The 17276-nt window shown below is 34.0% G+C and overlaps 1 protein-coding gene across 6 annotated transcripts in view; it reads left to right on the top strand.

Annotated features, from left to right (window-relative positions):
- Positions 1-17276, top strand: part of LCLAT1 (lysocardiolipin acyltransferase 1) — a 149527-nt gene that overhangs the window by 50196 nt on the left and 82055 nt on the right. For all 6 annotated transcript variants that reach the window (XM_039887478.1, XM_039887479.1, XM_039887481.1 and 3 more), the window contains one exon: positions 6322-6520. In XM_039887478.1, coding sequence (XP_039743412.1) covers positions 6322-6520 — 199 coding nt within the window. The remainder of the gene's footprint in view (positions 1-6321; positions 6521-17276) is intronic.

The following is a 17276-nucleotide window of genomic DNA, read 5'->3' as shown; positions in this document are numbered from 1 at the left end:
ATATATATTTTTTTTTTAGCAGTTTGATTATGGTATATCTAAATGTAGTTTTGTTTATTTTGTTGTGTTCATTGGGTTTCTTAGATCTGTAGGTTAGTTTATTATCTCCAAATTGGGCCATATCTTTTCATATATTTTTCTGCCTGTATCTCTTTCCTTTTGGGACTGCAATTATATGTAAGATTTCTTATAGTGTCAGACAGGACAGCAAGTTCACTCATCCTTTCCTCTGCTGTTTTCTTCATATAGTGGATTTCTATTTAAAATACTTTTAAATCCTAGAATTTATATTGGATTCTTCGTTGGTTTCATTACTTTCTTGAGATTCTTCATGTATTTATTCATTATGACCATATTTGCCTTTAAGTCAGTTGGGTGGTAAACCTAGTACCATTTACTCTGTCAGGGCTGGAAGCAGTAATCACAGTCCTTATTATTATTTTTTTCCTTCCTGTAGGAAATACTTTGCATTGAAACTTTGTACAAATCCTATGTTATGATATGGATCCTCCTTATTCTTTTAGGCAAATTTCTTTTTCTTTTCTAATAGAAGGATGTTTTGTCACTTTTGTTTATTGCAAAAGTAGTCAGCAGGATCCCTGAATATTCACCTGACAACTATTAAGTGACCATCATGTGCCAAGCATTTTGCTAGGATGTGAAGATGAACAGCACAGATATGGCCTCTGTCTCTATGGAGATAATAATAGTCCTTCTGCTTTTACACAGCTTGACTAGCTTCTTTTCTGACTTTCATTTGACTAAAAAATCTGCTTCCTGTGTTAGAGGACAAAGTTGATTTCCCAGGTCATTAATTCTTAGTTAGATTTTTAAATCAGCTTTAAAGATATGTGGTCCAGTGTTTCATTGCAGCTTGTAAACATACCATTTAATATAAAATATTCAGCTTGTGTTATTGCTTAGCCACTATCACTCGCTTATTTACAAAGTGAGCATTTCTCCATAAAATACTTGTATTAAGTAAAATAAGCATATTTTCAGTTCATATAAAATTAACTATCACAGATTTTTCTAAAAAGTCATGTACGTACAGACTGTCTAAATGTTCAATATTTCCACTTATAGTCATTAATAAAACCAGAGATATTTTGTTTTGAAAATGTTTAACTTGCCAAGTCATTTACATAACTTTTTAGGTTTTTATTTCATTATCTATAAAATAAGGAAATTGGAGTAGATGATCTTTGAGATTCATTCCAGATTCAGCGTAGCATAGCTAATTTTGAAGCAAACATTTAAAGGTAAATGATTTTTTGATAACAGTCATATATTGCTCACTACACTTCATTTTCTTTAATGTCATCAGTTTTCCACAGTATATATATATACTCTTTTGATTATGAGTAACACGTTTTTGGCTGATCTTCTCTACCAAAAACCTTAAGAGTTTTGAGAATTTTCTTGTAGTTAGTACACTGGTAGAAATCATTGTAATGTAATGTTTTATAGTATCAAATCAATCTGGTTTCTTTGGAGAGCCAATATAAGCAGAGTACTTACTGGTACAGACGTTGGAGACAGACATTTGGTTTCACTATTGTCCTTACACTTTCTAGTTATTTGAACTTGGCTAAATTACTTAGCCTCTCTAAACTTCTCTTTCTTTGTCACTAAAAAAAGAGGTGCTAATACTGTCTACATACCTCAGGGAGTTATTGTGACTACTAAATGAGATAATAATATAGGCTTTGTAAAGTATGCAGTAAACGTTTGCTACTACATCAGTTTTAGGAGGTAGGCTAAAATTGTACTATCAAAGAAAATTCAAAATACAGTAGCTTGAATATGGTAGAACTTTATTCACCTTCAGGTCCAGGTTGGCAGGGTAGCTCTGCTCCTTGATGTCACTCAAGGATTCAGATTCCTTCTACCCATCCTCTTCTAGATGGTCTAGACGGGTCACTGCCATGCTTTACCCCACCCTGCAGTCAGTAGGGAGGGAGGAAGTCCAGATCAAGCACATTTCTTTTAGACAAGTGAATTACAAGGTATACGTATTACTCTTATTCACCCATTGATGAGAACAGCTAAACACTGTAATATGAGAAATGTAGTGTTTTTTTCTGAGCACTCATAGACACAATTAAAATGTATTCTGGACGAAATGCTGGATTTTACTGGACAAACTCTTGACAGTGCTGCTTCTAGTGCTGCTATTACTAGTACTATCACCGCAGAATTATATTACATACTAGGATGGATGAGGGATGGGTAGAAAGAGAAATTCTTAAATTCTTAAATTCCCCATGAACCTCTGCTTCATGTGAAATAAAATGGGAAATGTGAGTGGTCCTGTGTGGTGTATAATTCATGTGTTTAAAACACGTAAACCAATCACTTCATCTGATGGTCAGCTGGAGAAATCCAGTCTAATATTTAGAAAAAATTAGCTGAGCTAGACTTACTAATAGTGTTCTAGTCTCTTGTGAGGGACCTTCCTTTGAGATTTTCAAGGATAATTTCAGCTCTCCTGACCTTTCATTACCTGACTTGAGAACTTAACACATAGGCAAGATTCCACCACCACTGTAGTATTATACTGGTATATATTTGAAAAAACTTCTGTTACCCAGCTGTTTAACTTAATACCTTGTTCACTAGTAACAGCATATCAGGCAGAGAGTCTCTCAGTTAAGAAATTTATTGGAGTTGATTCCTTATAGCTAGGTTACAGAAAATTGATGTTCCAGTTTTGAGATAGTGAACATCTCTGCTCAAAGAAATGGAGAAAAACTGTCAGGGTGTCTTCTATGACCATTTATTTCATACCTTTACAAGATGCTAAAGGAGTTTTTATTTTGAAGTAAATGGAATAGGTCATTTTTTATTCAGAAGGAATTTCATAATTTTTTCCTATAATAGGTGTACTTTATTGTAATCTCAAACAGTTAAAAATAACTTTTCACTAAAAATAAATTAGGGTAAATGCACTTAGACTATTTTTTTGATTATTTTTAGATTATTTTTTACAGAAATAATCACAAAATGTTCTTTTATAAGCTTCTCGTGCCTTAAAATGGTTTCATTGGCAAAATTTTTCATGTCTTACTATTTTCAAGGAACACATTGTCTGTGTTAAATGAAGTACTATAGTAAAATATTTGAGTCTTACAGTTAGATGGGACTTAGAGGTTACCAAGTCTAACCTATCTGTATGTGCAAGAATCTCTTAAGGAACAGTCTGTGGAGTATCCTTCAGTCTCTCTTGGAACATTTCTATAATAGAGAGTGCATATCTTGGTTCATTTGATTTTTGGATTGTTTTATTCAGTATAATTTTATCAAGGTCAAACTTTGCATGTGCCCAGAGCAGTTTTTGCTTCTAAAAACTGAGGCTTTCCAACATTTCGATTGTTAGCTAATTATCCGAGATTATGAAAATTACTTGAGAGTTCTGTCTTTTCACCATAAATCATAACTTAGGAAGTTAGATGTCATTTTCTAACTCTTCACTTAGGACAAAAGTCTCTTCCACAGACAGCCCACTAATTCCATTTCAGTCCTGGAACAAAATAGATGTTAGCAAACACAGGCTAATGGATATAATTTCTGTCTAGACTGCTTCTCTTAAGAAAGAGGGCGCTCGGTGTTTGATGAATGACTTGAGATTGCAAAAGTCTTAAATACTTAAGGATTTGAGGAGCAGGGTCGAAGCTGAGTCTGAAAAGACAAAGCAGACTTGGAGATGAAGAACATCACAGGAGTTGTTCTTACCTCAGACTAAATAAAGATCTATTGGAATAATAAATGAGAGCATGAAGCATGATGGCAAAACCAATTCTGTGTGATTATGAGGGGAACCTCTCATTTTAATGTTTTCAAACATGGTGGAACACTTGGAGGTAGTAAATAGTGGCATGTAAAAGATCCTCATAAATTGCTTCTGTATTTCTAAATTTAGGAGAAATCTTTGTCCAAGTAGGCAAAAGTCATGAGAGCTGTAGTTCTTAGGTCAATAAGAGAAGTCATTATAAAATTTTATAAGGTTAGCTTCTTATTGCTGAAACTATCTTCTATATGAGAAATAGGACAGCTATGAGAAGAGTGTCTTTTTATAGTTTTTAATCTAGATTTGAATTCTGGAGCTCTTTATAGACATTACAACTAACTCTGTGTGGTGTATTTGTTATCCTGCCTTGCAGGAGCTGTAAATAATGTTGACTAGGTATGTCTTGTCTGGTATTAAAAATGATTAAGGTGAGCTTAAGATCTAGGCTGCCCAAAAGGTTATATATAACTTTCAGGCACATTCTGAAGGGTGCTGGATGGCAAGGGAGAGAATACCACATGCTATGCTCCTGGGCAAACAGTCTGGGATTTTTTATTTTGACATTTTCTGTAATGAAAAGCAAAAGATTGTTTTGAGACCCATAGGAACCTTGCATTAGAAATTACACTTAAAAGATTAGAGTTGAGCTTTCGGGTTTATAGGCTTAAGATTTGAAACTCGTTTTATAGTACAACACATGATTAACTTCCTCTTTCCATCAGTTAAGGGAAGGTATCCTACTTTTCAAGTCTTTGCTAATTTGAAGAGTATATCATTTGGAAAGCAGGTGGAGCTGATCCGAATTAACCCTGGATGGTGACTTCATATGTATCCTCTTGGCCAGGTCATAAAATTTAGTGATTTATTTTGGTAGTTGATGGTCCTGTACACTTACCGGTAGGAAAAGAAATACTTTTTACTGTAGGTCCAAGCCTAGACGACTCTGCCCTGATCCTCTCCATCATGAAGTCTTCTAAGGGACTTAATCTCTCAGAGACTTTGGAGTAGGGGTTATAATTGTTTGAGTGGTTATGGACTCTTTTAAAAATCTGATGAAAACTGTAGGCATTTTGCCTAGCAATGTATTCGTGCACACAGTCCCATATCTTTGTGTACAATTTCAAGAAGGGTACATATTTATTGACTTCTTGAAGACCATCCTTATCGGACTTGATAAATACCATGTTAAATACTCAGGCCCTAAAGTGAATCTCAGTCCTGGGAAAGTAACTTAATGGAGACGTAACTATGGGGTATCTGTAGCTATGTTAGCCAAAGTGATCTTTTTTTTTATTCTGTTAAGATCCTAACACTACAATTATGTACTTTTTTGGACACATAACATTTCAAATTTTTTTTCCTTTAGCTGATATTTCTTCTAAGTTGTTTTTCTCTTGATCCTATTCTCATGTTGTTGAAGTCCTGTTTTGTATTTTTTTAAATAGCTTTATTGTGTGAAATATAACAAATGTAATGAAAAGTTAATATAACATAAAAGCACACTTTAATAATAAATTTTTTTAAAGTATAACTATCAAACAGGTCAAAAATAGAACATTGCCAGCCCTCCCACAAGTTATCTAGCTTCCCGGTCACAACGCCTTCCCGTTTGGTAGAAGTAGCCACTAACCTGACTTAAAAGGTAGTTATTTTCTTGCTGTTCCTTATAATTTTATTCCTTATCTATTTACTCCTAAAATATCTTAGTTACTGTTTTAAAAAGTTTTATATGTGGACACTTACTGTACATATTCTTTGCTTTACTTCTCTCTCAACATTATGCTTATGTGTCATCCATGTTGTTGTAGATAACTAATAGATTTGTTATAAGTAAATTGTTTGAAAATTTAAATAAGGATTGAAATCAGTAATCAAGGTTTCTTTTATTTTTCTTTTAAGAACTTCAGTCTATAATATACTTCTAAGTACTTTGTGCGTATTATATGCTGGCCATCAGAAAAGTTAATTAAAAAATTCAGCAAATATTTGAGCATTTTCTATGTGCTATGAACTGTTGTAGGTGCTACAGCTGCAGCACTTTAGTAAAAATAGCTATTTTTAATTTATATATTGTTAAACAAATATGTGCATTTGTTTTTAAAAAAATCATAATACAGACAGGTATAAAATGTTTGACTTTCTGTTCCCTCAGCCCTATATCCATTGTTGACTTTATTTGACTATTCTTTCCATAAAAAATGTAATAATCATATATTTATAGCTTTAGAAAATTATACATTGGAATCTTATACACCTTTTCCACTTTTTTCTTTTTAACCTACTATCTTGAATATTTAATTGAAAGTTAGGAAACTGCCAGAAACTTAAGTTAGTAGACCTAAAAATAGAAACAAAACCTTCATATTCTCATTCTACCAGAATAACTTTTTTCTTGATTTATTATAGGAATCAGGGAAAACACTATATTTTTTACTTTTTAGAAATCAGAAGACTTATTTATAGGACATGATAAAATTTACTTATGGGAAATCCTAACTTTGAATTGTTATGTATATTATTTATTTTTTTAGGCATTACTGGAGACCATGTTTGGTGTAAAAGTGATTATAACAGGTGATGCATTTGTTCCTGGAGAAAGAAGTGTCATTATCATGAATCATCGGACAAGAATGGACTGGATGTTCCTGTGGAATTGTCTGATGAGATATAGCTACCTGAGATTGGAGAAAATTTGCCTCAAAGCCAGTCTCAAAAGTATTCCTGGATTTGGTAGGTTATTTACAGATTATTTTAAGTTGTTCATTCATTTTACATGTGTTGTACCTGCCCTAAAACTGCGGAATAACTTACTAAACTCCACTTGTAAGTGTGAAAGCCATTCCCATTTTTTCCTCACTAGCATAAAAACAATTACCAGTTCATTTTTTTTTCTTAGTGGATGATAACAGATTATTTTAATCTTTTTGAAACATCTTACGTTAAAAGAGAATAAACTTTTTTCAAGGAAGTAGATATGGTTCCAGAAGAACTGACAGTTTGAAAGATATGAATTAATAGTTTAGTAACTTCTTATTGCATATCATGCTTGTGGTAATTTAGGCCATAAACTGGCTTTTGCTGATTAGGTACCTGAAATGAAAATTTTCAATGAATGGAACGATATGTCCACATTCATCTAATAAATATAAATTGAATACCTATTAGTTCCAGGCATTATTCTAGGTACTGATATTTTCTCTTCTTATAATACAAAAAATTTTTTTCAATTATAGTTGATTTAGAATATTACATTAATTTCAAGTATATAACATTGATTAGTCATTTATATTACTTATGAAATGATCACCCCGATAAGTCTAGCACTCATCTGACACCATACACAGTTATTACAGTATTTCTTGTGTTGTACTTTATATTCCTAAGATCGATTTTCTAATTGGCAATTTATACTTCTTAATCCCTTCAGTTTTTCACCCATCCCCACCCCAAATCTGGCAATCATGAATTTATTTCTGTATCTGTGAGTTTGTTTCTGGTTTGTTTTTCGTTTTTATTGTTTAGATTCCACATATAAGTAAAATCATATTGTATTTGTCTTTCTCTGACTTATTTCTCTTAGCATAATACCCTCTAAGTCCATTCATCCATGTTGTCACAAATGGCAAGATTTCATTCTTCTTTATGGTTGAGTAATATTCCATTGTATGTATGTACCACCTCTTCTTTACCTAATTGTTGATGGGCTCTTAGGTTGCTTGCATATCTTGGCTATTATAAATAATGCTTCAATGAATATAGGGGTGCAGACATTGTTTCAAATTAGTGGTTTGGATTGCTTTGGAAAAATATCCAGCAGTGGCAGTTCTTTTTTAAATTTTTTGAGGAACCTCCATACTCTTAACCATAGTGGCTGCATCAATTTACAATACCACCAGCAATGCACAAGCATTCTGTTTTCTCCACATCCTCAACAACACTTGTTGTTTGTTGATGCTAGCCATTCTGACAAGTGTGAGGTGATGGCTTATTGTGGTTTTAATTTGCATTTCCCTGATAATTAGTGATGCTGAACATCTTCTTATATGTCTATTGCCCACCTGTATGTTCCTTTGGGGAAAATGTCTGTTGAGGTTCTCTGCCCACTTTTTAATAGGATTAGTTATGGGGTTTTTTTCTGGTGTCAAGTTGTATGAGTTTCTTGTATTTTTTTGGATATTAACCCCTCATTGACGTATTGGCAAATATTTTCTATTCAGTAGGTTGTCTTTTCATTTTGTTGATGGTTTCCTTCGCTGTGCAAAAACCTGTAGTTTGATGTAGTCTTACTTGATTTTTCTTTTGGTTTCCTTGCCTGATGAGACATATCAGAAAAAATACTACTAAAAGCAGTGTCAAAGAGTTTATTGCCTATGTTTTCTTCTAGGAGTTTTATGGTTTTGGGTCTTACATTTAATTCTTTAGTCCATTTTGAGTTTAGACTGCTTTCTTACACAAAAATAATTTTTTTTTGCATGTATCTGTTCGGTTTTCTCATCACCATTTATTGAAGAGACTGTCTTTACCCCATAATATATTGCCTCTTTTGTCATAGATTAATTGGCCATATAGGTGTGGGTTGTTATCTGGGCTCTCTGTTCTGTTCCATTGGTCTATGTGTCTGTTTTTATGCCAGTACCATGCTTTTTTTGATTCCTATAGCCTTGTAATACAGTGTGATATCAGGTAGCATACCTCCAATGTTGTTCTGTCTCAAGATTGCTTTGATTGTTTGGAGTCTTTTGTGGTTACATATAAATTTAAGGATTATTTATTCTAGTTCTGTGAAATACCATTGGTATTTCAGTCGGGATTATATTGAATCTGTAGATTGGGTAGTATGGACATTTTAACAATGTTAAGTCTTCCTATCCCTGAGCACCGTATATCATTCCATTTATTTGTATCTTCTACAGTTTCTTCAATGTCTTATAGTTTTCCAAATACAGATATCACTTATTCCTAGATATTTTTTTCTTTTTGATGCAATTGTAAATTTGATGGGATTGTTTAATAGTTTATTATTGGTGTAAGAAAAATGTAGTCAATTTCTGAATGATTTTGTATCCTGCTTCTTTACTGAATTAATAGTTTTATGGTGGAATCTTTAGGGTTCTCTATATATAGTATTATGTCATCTGCAGATAATGACAGTTTTACTTCTTCCTTTTCAATTTAAGAATACATTAAAAAAATTATACACTGTGATCAAGTGGGATCGATTCTGAGGCTGCAAGGATGGTTCTGCAAATCAATGTGATATACCACATTAACATAATGAGGGATAAAAATTCTATCTCGATGGATAGAGAAAAAGCATTTGACAAAATTTAACATCCATTTATGATAAAAACTCTCAACGATGGGGTGTAGATGGAATATATTTCAACATAATAAAGGCCGTATGACAAACCCACAGCTAACATCATGCTCAATGGTGAAAAGCTGAAAGCTTTTCTTCTAAGATCAGGGCTAAGACTAGGATGCCCATTCTTACTCAATATAGTATTAAAAGTCTTTGTCTGAGCAGTTAGGCAAAAATCAAATGGCATCCAAATTGGGAAACAAGTAAAATCATTTACTAGTTGCAGATGACATATTCTATATAGAAAACCCTAAACTACACCAAAAAACTTAGAACTAATAAATGAATTCAGTGAAATTACAGGATACAAAATCATCCTTAGTGTATAAAAACAACAGATTTTTGTATAATGAACTATCAGAAAGTGAAATTAAGAAGACAATCCCATTTACAATTGCATCAATAAGAATGAAATCCCTAGGAATAAATTTAACTAAGGAGGTGAAGAAGGATCTGTACACTGAAAGCTGTTAAGACAATGAAAGAAATTGAAGAGACAAATAAATGGAAAATATTCTGTGCTTGGATTGGAAGAATATTGTTAAAATGTCCATACTACCCAAAGCAATCTATAAAATCAATGCAATCTCTATTAAAATTCCAACGGCATTTTTCACAGAAATAGATCAATTCTAAAATTTGTATGGAACCACAAAAGACCCCAAATAGCCAAAACAATCTTGAGAAAGAAGAAAAAGCTGGAGATATAATGCTTTCTGATATCAAATTGTATTAGAAAGCTATAGTAATCAAAATGTATTGTATTGGCAGGGAAACAGACACACAGATCAATGAAACAGAATAGAGAGGCCAGAAATAAACCCATGCTTATATGGTCAGTTAATTTATGACAAAAGGAGTCAAGAATATTTAATGAGGAAATGGCAGTTCTCCAATAAATGGTGTTGGGAAAACTGGACATCCGCATGCAAAAAATGAAATTAGACCCATTATCTTATATACCATAAACAAAAATTTAAATGATTAAAGAGTTGAATGTAAGACCTGAAACCATAAAATTCCTAAAAGGACAGCTATTGGTATTGGTGGTGATTTTTTGGATCTGTTACCAAAAGCTAATGTAACAAAAGCGAAAATAAACAAGTGGGACTACATCAAACTAAAAGCTTTTGCATAGCAAAGAAACTATCAACAAAATGAAAAATCAACCTATAGAATGGGAAAAATATTTGTAAATTATATATCTGACAAGGGGTTAATATTAAAAAAATATAAAGAATTCATATAACGTAATAGCAAAAACACAGAGTCTTAAAAAGAAAAATGGGCAGAGGATCTGAATAGACATTCTAACGAAGACTTATAGATGGCCAACAGGTACATGTAAAGGTGCTCAGCATCACTAATTATAAAAGAAATCCAAATGAAAACTACAATATGATATATTGCCTTAAACCTTTCAGAATGGCTTTTTTCAAGAAATAAGTGATAGCAAAGCTATGAAGAAAATGGAATCCTTATGCACTGTTGATGGGACTGTAACTTTTTACAGCCACTATGGAAAACAATATTTTTTTCCTCAAAAAAAATTAAAAATAGAACTAGCATTTGATTTAGTAGTTCTAGCTCTGAATATTTATCTGGAAGAAAAGAAAAAAACTAATTCAAAAAGGTTTTTGCACCCCCATGTTCATTGCAGTGCTATTTACAATAGCCAAGACATGGAAAGAACCTAGTTGTCAGTTGATGGATGAATAAAGAAAAGTGTGTGCGTGTGGGGAGGGGGGTGTATACACACATTAGATGATTCAGCTATGAAAAAAATAAGGAAATCCTGTCTTTTGTGACAACATGGATGGACATTGAGGGCATTATGTTAAGTGAAATAAGTCAGACAGAGAAAGACAAATACATATGATCTCACTTATATGTGGAATTTAAAAACACAGCAAAACACTCAGATGCAGAGAACAGATTAGTGGTTGCCAGAGGCTGTGGATTAGGGTGTAGGTGAAATGGGTGAAAGAGGTCAAAAGCTACAAACTTCTAGTCCTAAAATAAGTCCTCGGGATAATGTACAGCATGGCGACTATAGTTAATAATACTGTAGTATATACTTGAAAGTGCTGAGAAAATAGAACTCAAAAGTTTTTATAAGGATTCATAAGTATGTGTAGTGATAGATGTTAACTAGACATACTGTGATCATTTCACAATACATATATACATGGAATAATTTTGTTGTGTATTCAAAACTAATAATGTTATACATCAATTACATCTCAGTTTAAAAAAAAAGTACTGCTTTATTGGGTGGTTGCGAGGATTAAATTAAATGCCAATAGAGTATTATTTGCTGCTGCCTTTGATGTCTGTAGTTCCATTTGGAACATCCACCTCTTGCCCTACAAAGATCCATGTTAGACCCTTGATTTTTCCAGTGTTGCACAGAACCATATTCTCTTTCCTTGACCACCTAATCTTTCTTTCCACCTCCTCTACACCAGTATAGTCGTTTTTAGCATTGCTGACCTGTCTCTTGTCTTATGTTCCTGTATAAGTATGTGATTCTTGGCTTTTCCATTTGCCCACTTTCTTTTGTCACATGAGTTATAAGCTTCTTACAGATTTTCTTACACTTTGTAGGCTCTTAAATATTTGCAGACTTGATAGGATTTCATAAAAATGCAAAACATTAATGACAACAGATTTTGGATTGGAGAAAAGAAAAAGCTTTTAGTAACTTTATAGTGAATAAGTAAAGTAAATTCGGCAAGGCAAAAGTGTAGGCAGTAAAAAAACAAACCCAAAACAGAGCTTGTTTGCAATTGAGAGTATTAAAGTTGGAGTGTGTGGGAGGAAATGAAAGAAAGGGAAAAGAATGATGCATTTTAGTGGTCACAGCTATATCTGGCTTCAGACTATGCTAGACTTTTAATTGACAGTTTGGCATAACTTTAGGGAATATTTAATATTGCTATTTGTAATATTTTAAAATGAATGTTTGCTTACCAGATGTTTGGAATGTAATGACTAAAGGAAAATAATATTTTATATCTATACTGCCAGGTTAGAGAATGGATGAAAGTCTGGAATTTGAAAGTTCTTTTCTTAAAATATAAAAGTAACAGACTTATGCAACAGGCTAGGAAAGAAATCATTTAACAATGTGTAGATTCCAGATTACAAAGAGTTTTGTAAATTAACGAAGCTGTTTAGAATTTGCTAAGATATATGGAATTAGATTTTAAGAAAAAATGTCCTATAGTTAGATGTCACCTGTTTCTAAGTGGTATACACATAGATTCTTATTTTTAACCAACTTTGTAACCACTTGGCAAAATCTAATGAAATGAAATATTAAATCCAAAAGTGTCAAAAAAAGTCCAGTTGCCTGATGATTTTGTAACAGGAAATGTGCCATTTGTGCTCACCCAGCTCATGGCTTCTTGGTTTTTGGATCATTAATTGGTCATACTAGAGTGGCAGAAGAGTTTGAGACTTTTAGGAAGTATAAAGTATAGTAAATATTAAAGAGATTGTGATTTAAAAAGTGGCCACATCATGTATTAAACTAAAACTCTTCCCCTGCCCCCGCCAGTTTACTACAATTCTAAAACTGTAATATATGTAATGCTGAAAGCTAGGAAAATTGTGAAATATATCTAGATTGTTTGAAATGAGATCAGGGAGAGGTCAGAAGTTAACAGGCTGACCTCTGTGAATCTCAGTTTGTTAAAGACATCTAAAACCTGTGAGTGTGTGTTCAGAAGGTCCTGTGGTGTTTGCCTGAGCAGGATCACTGAAACCAGGTAGGAGGCTATTAAGTTCAGTCTCCCAGAGTATAATCTATCTGCCAAAATAGTAAAAATGTTGTGGCCAAATTTGATTTACGGAAATAATTGGAATCTTATTTTAAATGCCTTTGTTTTATAAGCATTTCTCTTTTTAAAGACCCTAAGTAAAACCCTCTCAGTCTGTCGTAGACCTTGCCTCAGCACTGGAGAAACGGTGGTGGTCACGCATGTGGCTGTTCAACACGAGGGTGCTGCAACGCAGGGGTCTTTTGTGATTGGAAAGATAACCCATTTTATATAGTCAAATTTTCAGTTTTAACTGTGTTTCATTAAGGTATTTGTGTTAGTGAAGTATAATTTATTTAACGGTGACGTTCCTTATACAGTCTTAAGAATTAACTAAATTTATTGAAGTCACCTTAATTTTATCATCTATCATACATTGAGCACAAAGAAATGATGTTTCTCTATTTGAGCTATTTAGTTTATAATACCAGACTTTATCTCCTGTGAGAAGGAAAACTCTCTCCTGCCCAGCTTCCTCCTACTTAAAATGGACATTCACTGAAGCTAGGACCACTTTTAACCCACGAATGTCTGATTCCATCCAATTTGGTGAATCTCTTTTTATTTAACAAAATTTTATGCTGGTCTCCTGCTTTGTAATGCAGAAAAATTGGAGAAGATTCTCCACAAGACCCTGTATCAGTAGTGCTCTACTCCTGTCAGTTTCTGTGGTGCAACCAAGGAGCCAGTTTTGTTACCTGCGTTAGGTGAGCGTTCCCCATCACCAGACTAACAACTGCTTGAGCCTTCCTGGAAGGAATCTCTACAGCACGCATATCTGAATGTTTCACTAATTTTAAAAATGAATCTCTATGATACACACATCCCATCCTGAAGTTGAGAATACATGATACAGCCTTTCTCGGCCTCCTGTCAGCCAGTTTCACCAAAGGTACTGAATGTGAAGAGTGTCAGAAGGCTCTGAGAAAGATTTTCTCCTTAATAAAAGGAAAGAGGTTGTAGTGATATACCATTTCCTTTCCTACTCTGAGGATATTGTGACACATCTGCCAGACTCAAAATTAGTTTCGCTTGCTCAAAAGAGGATAGCAGTAGAATGTGAGAGCCTGGCATCAGGGCCAAACTTCATTTTATGTGAGAAACATAAAATCAGATTGTTTATATGATTTTCAGATTGGTATTCTGTTATTCATAGCCAAAAGCATCCTGATAGAACTTGCTTTCTCCTGTTTTGCCAAGCTGTAATATAGAAAAGTATCCAGTGGTTGATTTATTCATTCATTAAATTTTATTAAATGCTTATGAATCAAGATTTTAATGAAAACTGTCAAATGAAATCTAGTAGAGTGTATTAAACATTTTAGTTCTATGGCTAGATGTCACATAGACATCTGCGTGTTTTCAGGTACATAACAGATCTGTTCATCTTAGCAATTCTACTGGTTGGTGAAAAATAAGTTCTTGTAATTGTTGATTTTGTAGTTTCAGTTGCCGGAGTTGCTTAACTGAAATGAGTTTGATGCTTGTTTGTTTGTTTGTTTGTTTTGGCAGGGAGGGAAACCCATTGGGAACAAGAGTTCAGTTTAGTTAAATCGTGTGCCAGGCAATACACCAGGATTATACTTCTTTCTAGCATTACATTGAGAACTAAGTAATTTTTTTAGGATTGCATTGAGATCTAAGTAATTTAAATGAAGCTTTTGATTTGAATGTATTAGCTGACTTCTTAACAAATCTCAAGCCCTGAGCTGTATGGAAATTGACAGTTTCTTTGGCTGAGAGAAATGGCTCTGGGTTTTAAGGTTATCTGATCAATAACTTAACTGAAGTTAATAAAATTGGTTCCCTAAGTTGGACATCCCATTGATGGATACTGTCTCTAATACTTCAATCAGATTTACATTGCTTTAGGCTGCTAGGCATCCCACATGTGAATTATGAAGCATATTTTGACTCTAGGCCTTTCAGTACCTTCAGATCTATAAATTAAGGAATTCCTTTGCCTAAATTAATAAGTAGATTCTAAAAATTAAAAGAAATGCTTTTATAACAGATGATTTTAGGAGAAGGCAGTAAAAGAATTTGGAGGGAGCATTAGAGTTTTGTGTGTGCTTTGCATTTAGTGAAGAAGCACACATAAGTCGTACAGTGATCGGTTTGAGCCAACTTTGAAAAAGGTACTTTACAATGATAGTAAAAAAGAGAGGAGAGATGGACCCAATGTACCTTAGCTTGTTTTTTCATCTTCAGTAGATAACTCCAGTGCCTTCAGTTGTCCTTTCACTCGTGGCCACCTAACGTTACCTCTAAATTGTAATGGTATTTTAAAAGAGAAAGGCAACATTGCAATACTAGGAATAAATGAATTAGCTGTTGTATTTATTATATGTCATTATTAGGGGAGTAAAAAGAAAAACCTATGTGATTTTTTCAAGAAAAATTTATCCCTTACTATAAATCTTATAGAAAATATTTTCCTTATGCTTAAAGTCAGATATTTCTGAGTGTTACATCATTGTGTAATGAATACCAGGCAGGGGCATATTATGTGGGTAAAATTTAAAAACGTTCTTTTACAATAAAAATAGTGACAAAACTGTATCTTAGGAATGTTGTTACTGATAACCTTCAAATATATAATCAAGTAAATGGTATAATAAGTGAATCTCAAGTAAGAATATTTAGGTGTCTTATTTTAGAATGCAAAGTGGCTGTTATTCATATATTCTTTAATCAAGCAGAAGTTCCCATCAACAGATGTTTTTAAATAGCTTTTTATGTGGAATAATTGTAAACTTATAGAAAATTTGCAAAGATAGTACGGAGAATTTGCTCTTTTCCTCCCCAGCTTTTCCTCGTCTTAACCTCTTACATAGCTATAGGAGGTTTGTCAAAACAAGAGGTTAACTTAAGTCACTATGTCTCCAGTCTTCCTTCATTCTTTGGCAGTCTGCTCTTGTTTGGGTATTATTTAAGAATACTGGGTATTTTGTTGAATGTCCCTCAATTTGAGTTTGTATGTTTTCTCATGACTAGATGGAGGTTGGGGGTATTTGGGAAAAAGCACCACAGAGTTGAAGTGCCCTCATCTCATCAGGAAGGTTCTTGATATCAGCATGGCTCATCCCTAGTGATGCTAATGGTAATCATTTGGTTAAGGTGGTGGCAGCCAGGTTTTTCCCTACAAAGTTACTGTTTTCTCCTTTCTCTCTCTCTATTTTATTCACTAAGAACTACCCACACACAAGGGCTGGACAGAGTGAGAATTAAGCTTTATCTCCTGGAGTGGAGAGTATCTACATATTTTATTTGCAATTCTACAAAGAAGGTCTGTTCTTTCTTACTTATTTGGTCATTTAATTTTGCCAATATGAACTTATCAATATTTATTTTAGTCTTTAGGTTGTAATCCAGAACTATTTCGTTGCTGAAATTATTTGGCTATTGGGAGTTCTTGCAGATTGACTCCTGCGTCCTTTTTTTTCTTTTAACCATTTTCTGTTTTCTTTTGGTATAAATTCTTATATTTTCTCTGCCAGAACCCTAGGCTCAGCATTTCTCTAAGGAACCTCAGTTCCTTTTCTTAAAGAATGGCATTAGGTGGGCTTTGGGTCAAGATGGCGAAGTAGGTACACTGTGCTCACCTCCTCCCATGACCACATCTAAATTACAACTAAATTTTAGGACTACTGTCATTGAGAACCACCTAAAGACTAGTTTAACAGAAGTTCTCTAAGGATATAAGAAAGAATCCATGTCAAGATGGGTTGGCGGGGTGGAGATGTGGAATAGGCAGGTCCCACACCTATGGTGTGGCGATTAAGAATTGGGAGGGATAGCTTGGCTGTGGAGGGCCCCTCCTGAGGAGTGAGGGAGTCCCGCTCCACATCAGGTTCCTTCAACCTAGGGCTCCAGAGCCGAGAAGAAGAGTCCCCATAACATCTGGCTGTGAAAATCAGGGTTTGCGACTGAGCGAGACAGAGGGCTGCTCGAGCCCTACGCACTCCTCTTAAGGGGCCATGTATGGACTCACTCACCCACAAACTCACTTGTTCTCCCAGCACAGGGGAAGCAGCTCAAAAAAATGCCAGGGAAATATAGGGGCGGGGAGTGGGGGGACTAAATTGATGCTACCTGATTTGAAACTATACTACAAAGCTATAGTAATGACAACAGCATGGTACTGGCATAAAAACAAACACATAGATCAATGGAACAGAATAGAGAGCCCAGAAATAAACCCATGCCTATATGGTGTTGGGAAAAATGGACAGATAAATGCAAAAAAATGAAACTAGACCACTTTTTTACACCACATACAAGAATAAACTCAAATGGA

This window comes from Pteropus medius, unplaced genomic scaffold, assembly GCF_902729225.1.
Source record: "Pteropus medius unplaced genomic scaffold, Ma_sr-lr_union100, whole genome shotgun sequence".
In the NCBI taxonomy this organism is placed as follows: domain Eukaryota; kingdom Metazoa; phylum Chordata; class Mammalia; order Chiroptera; family Pteropodidae; genus Pteropus; species Pteropus medius.
The sequence above is the reverse complement of the archived record's forward strand: the minus strand, read 5'-3'. Positions and strand labels throughout refer to the sequence as shown.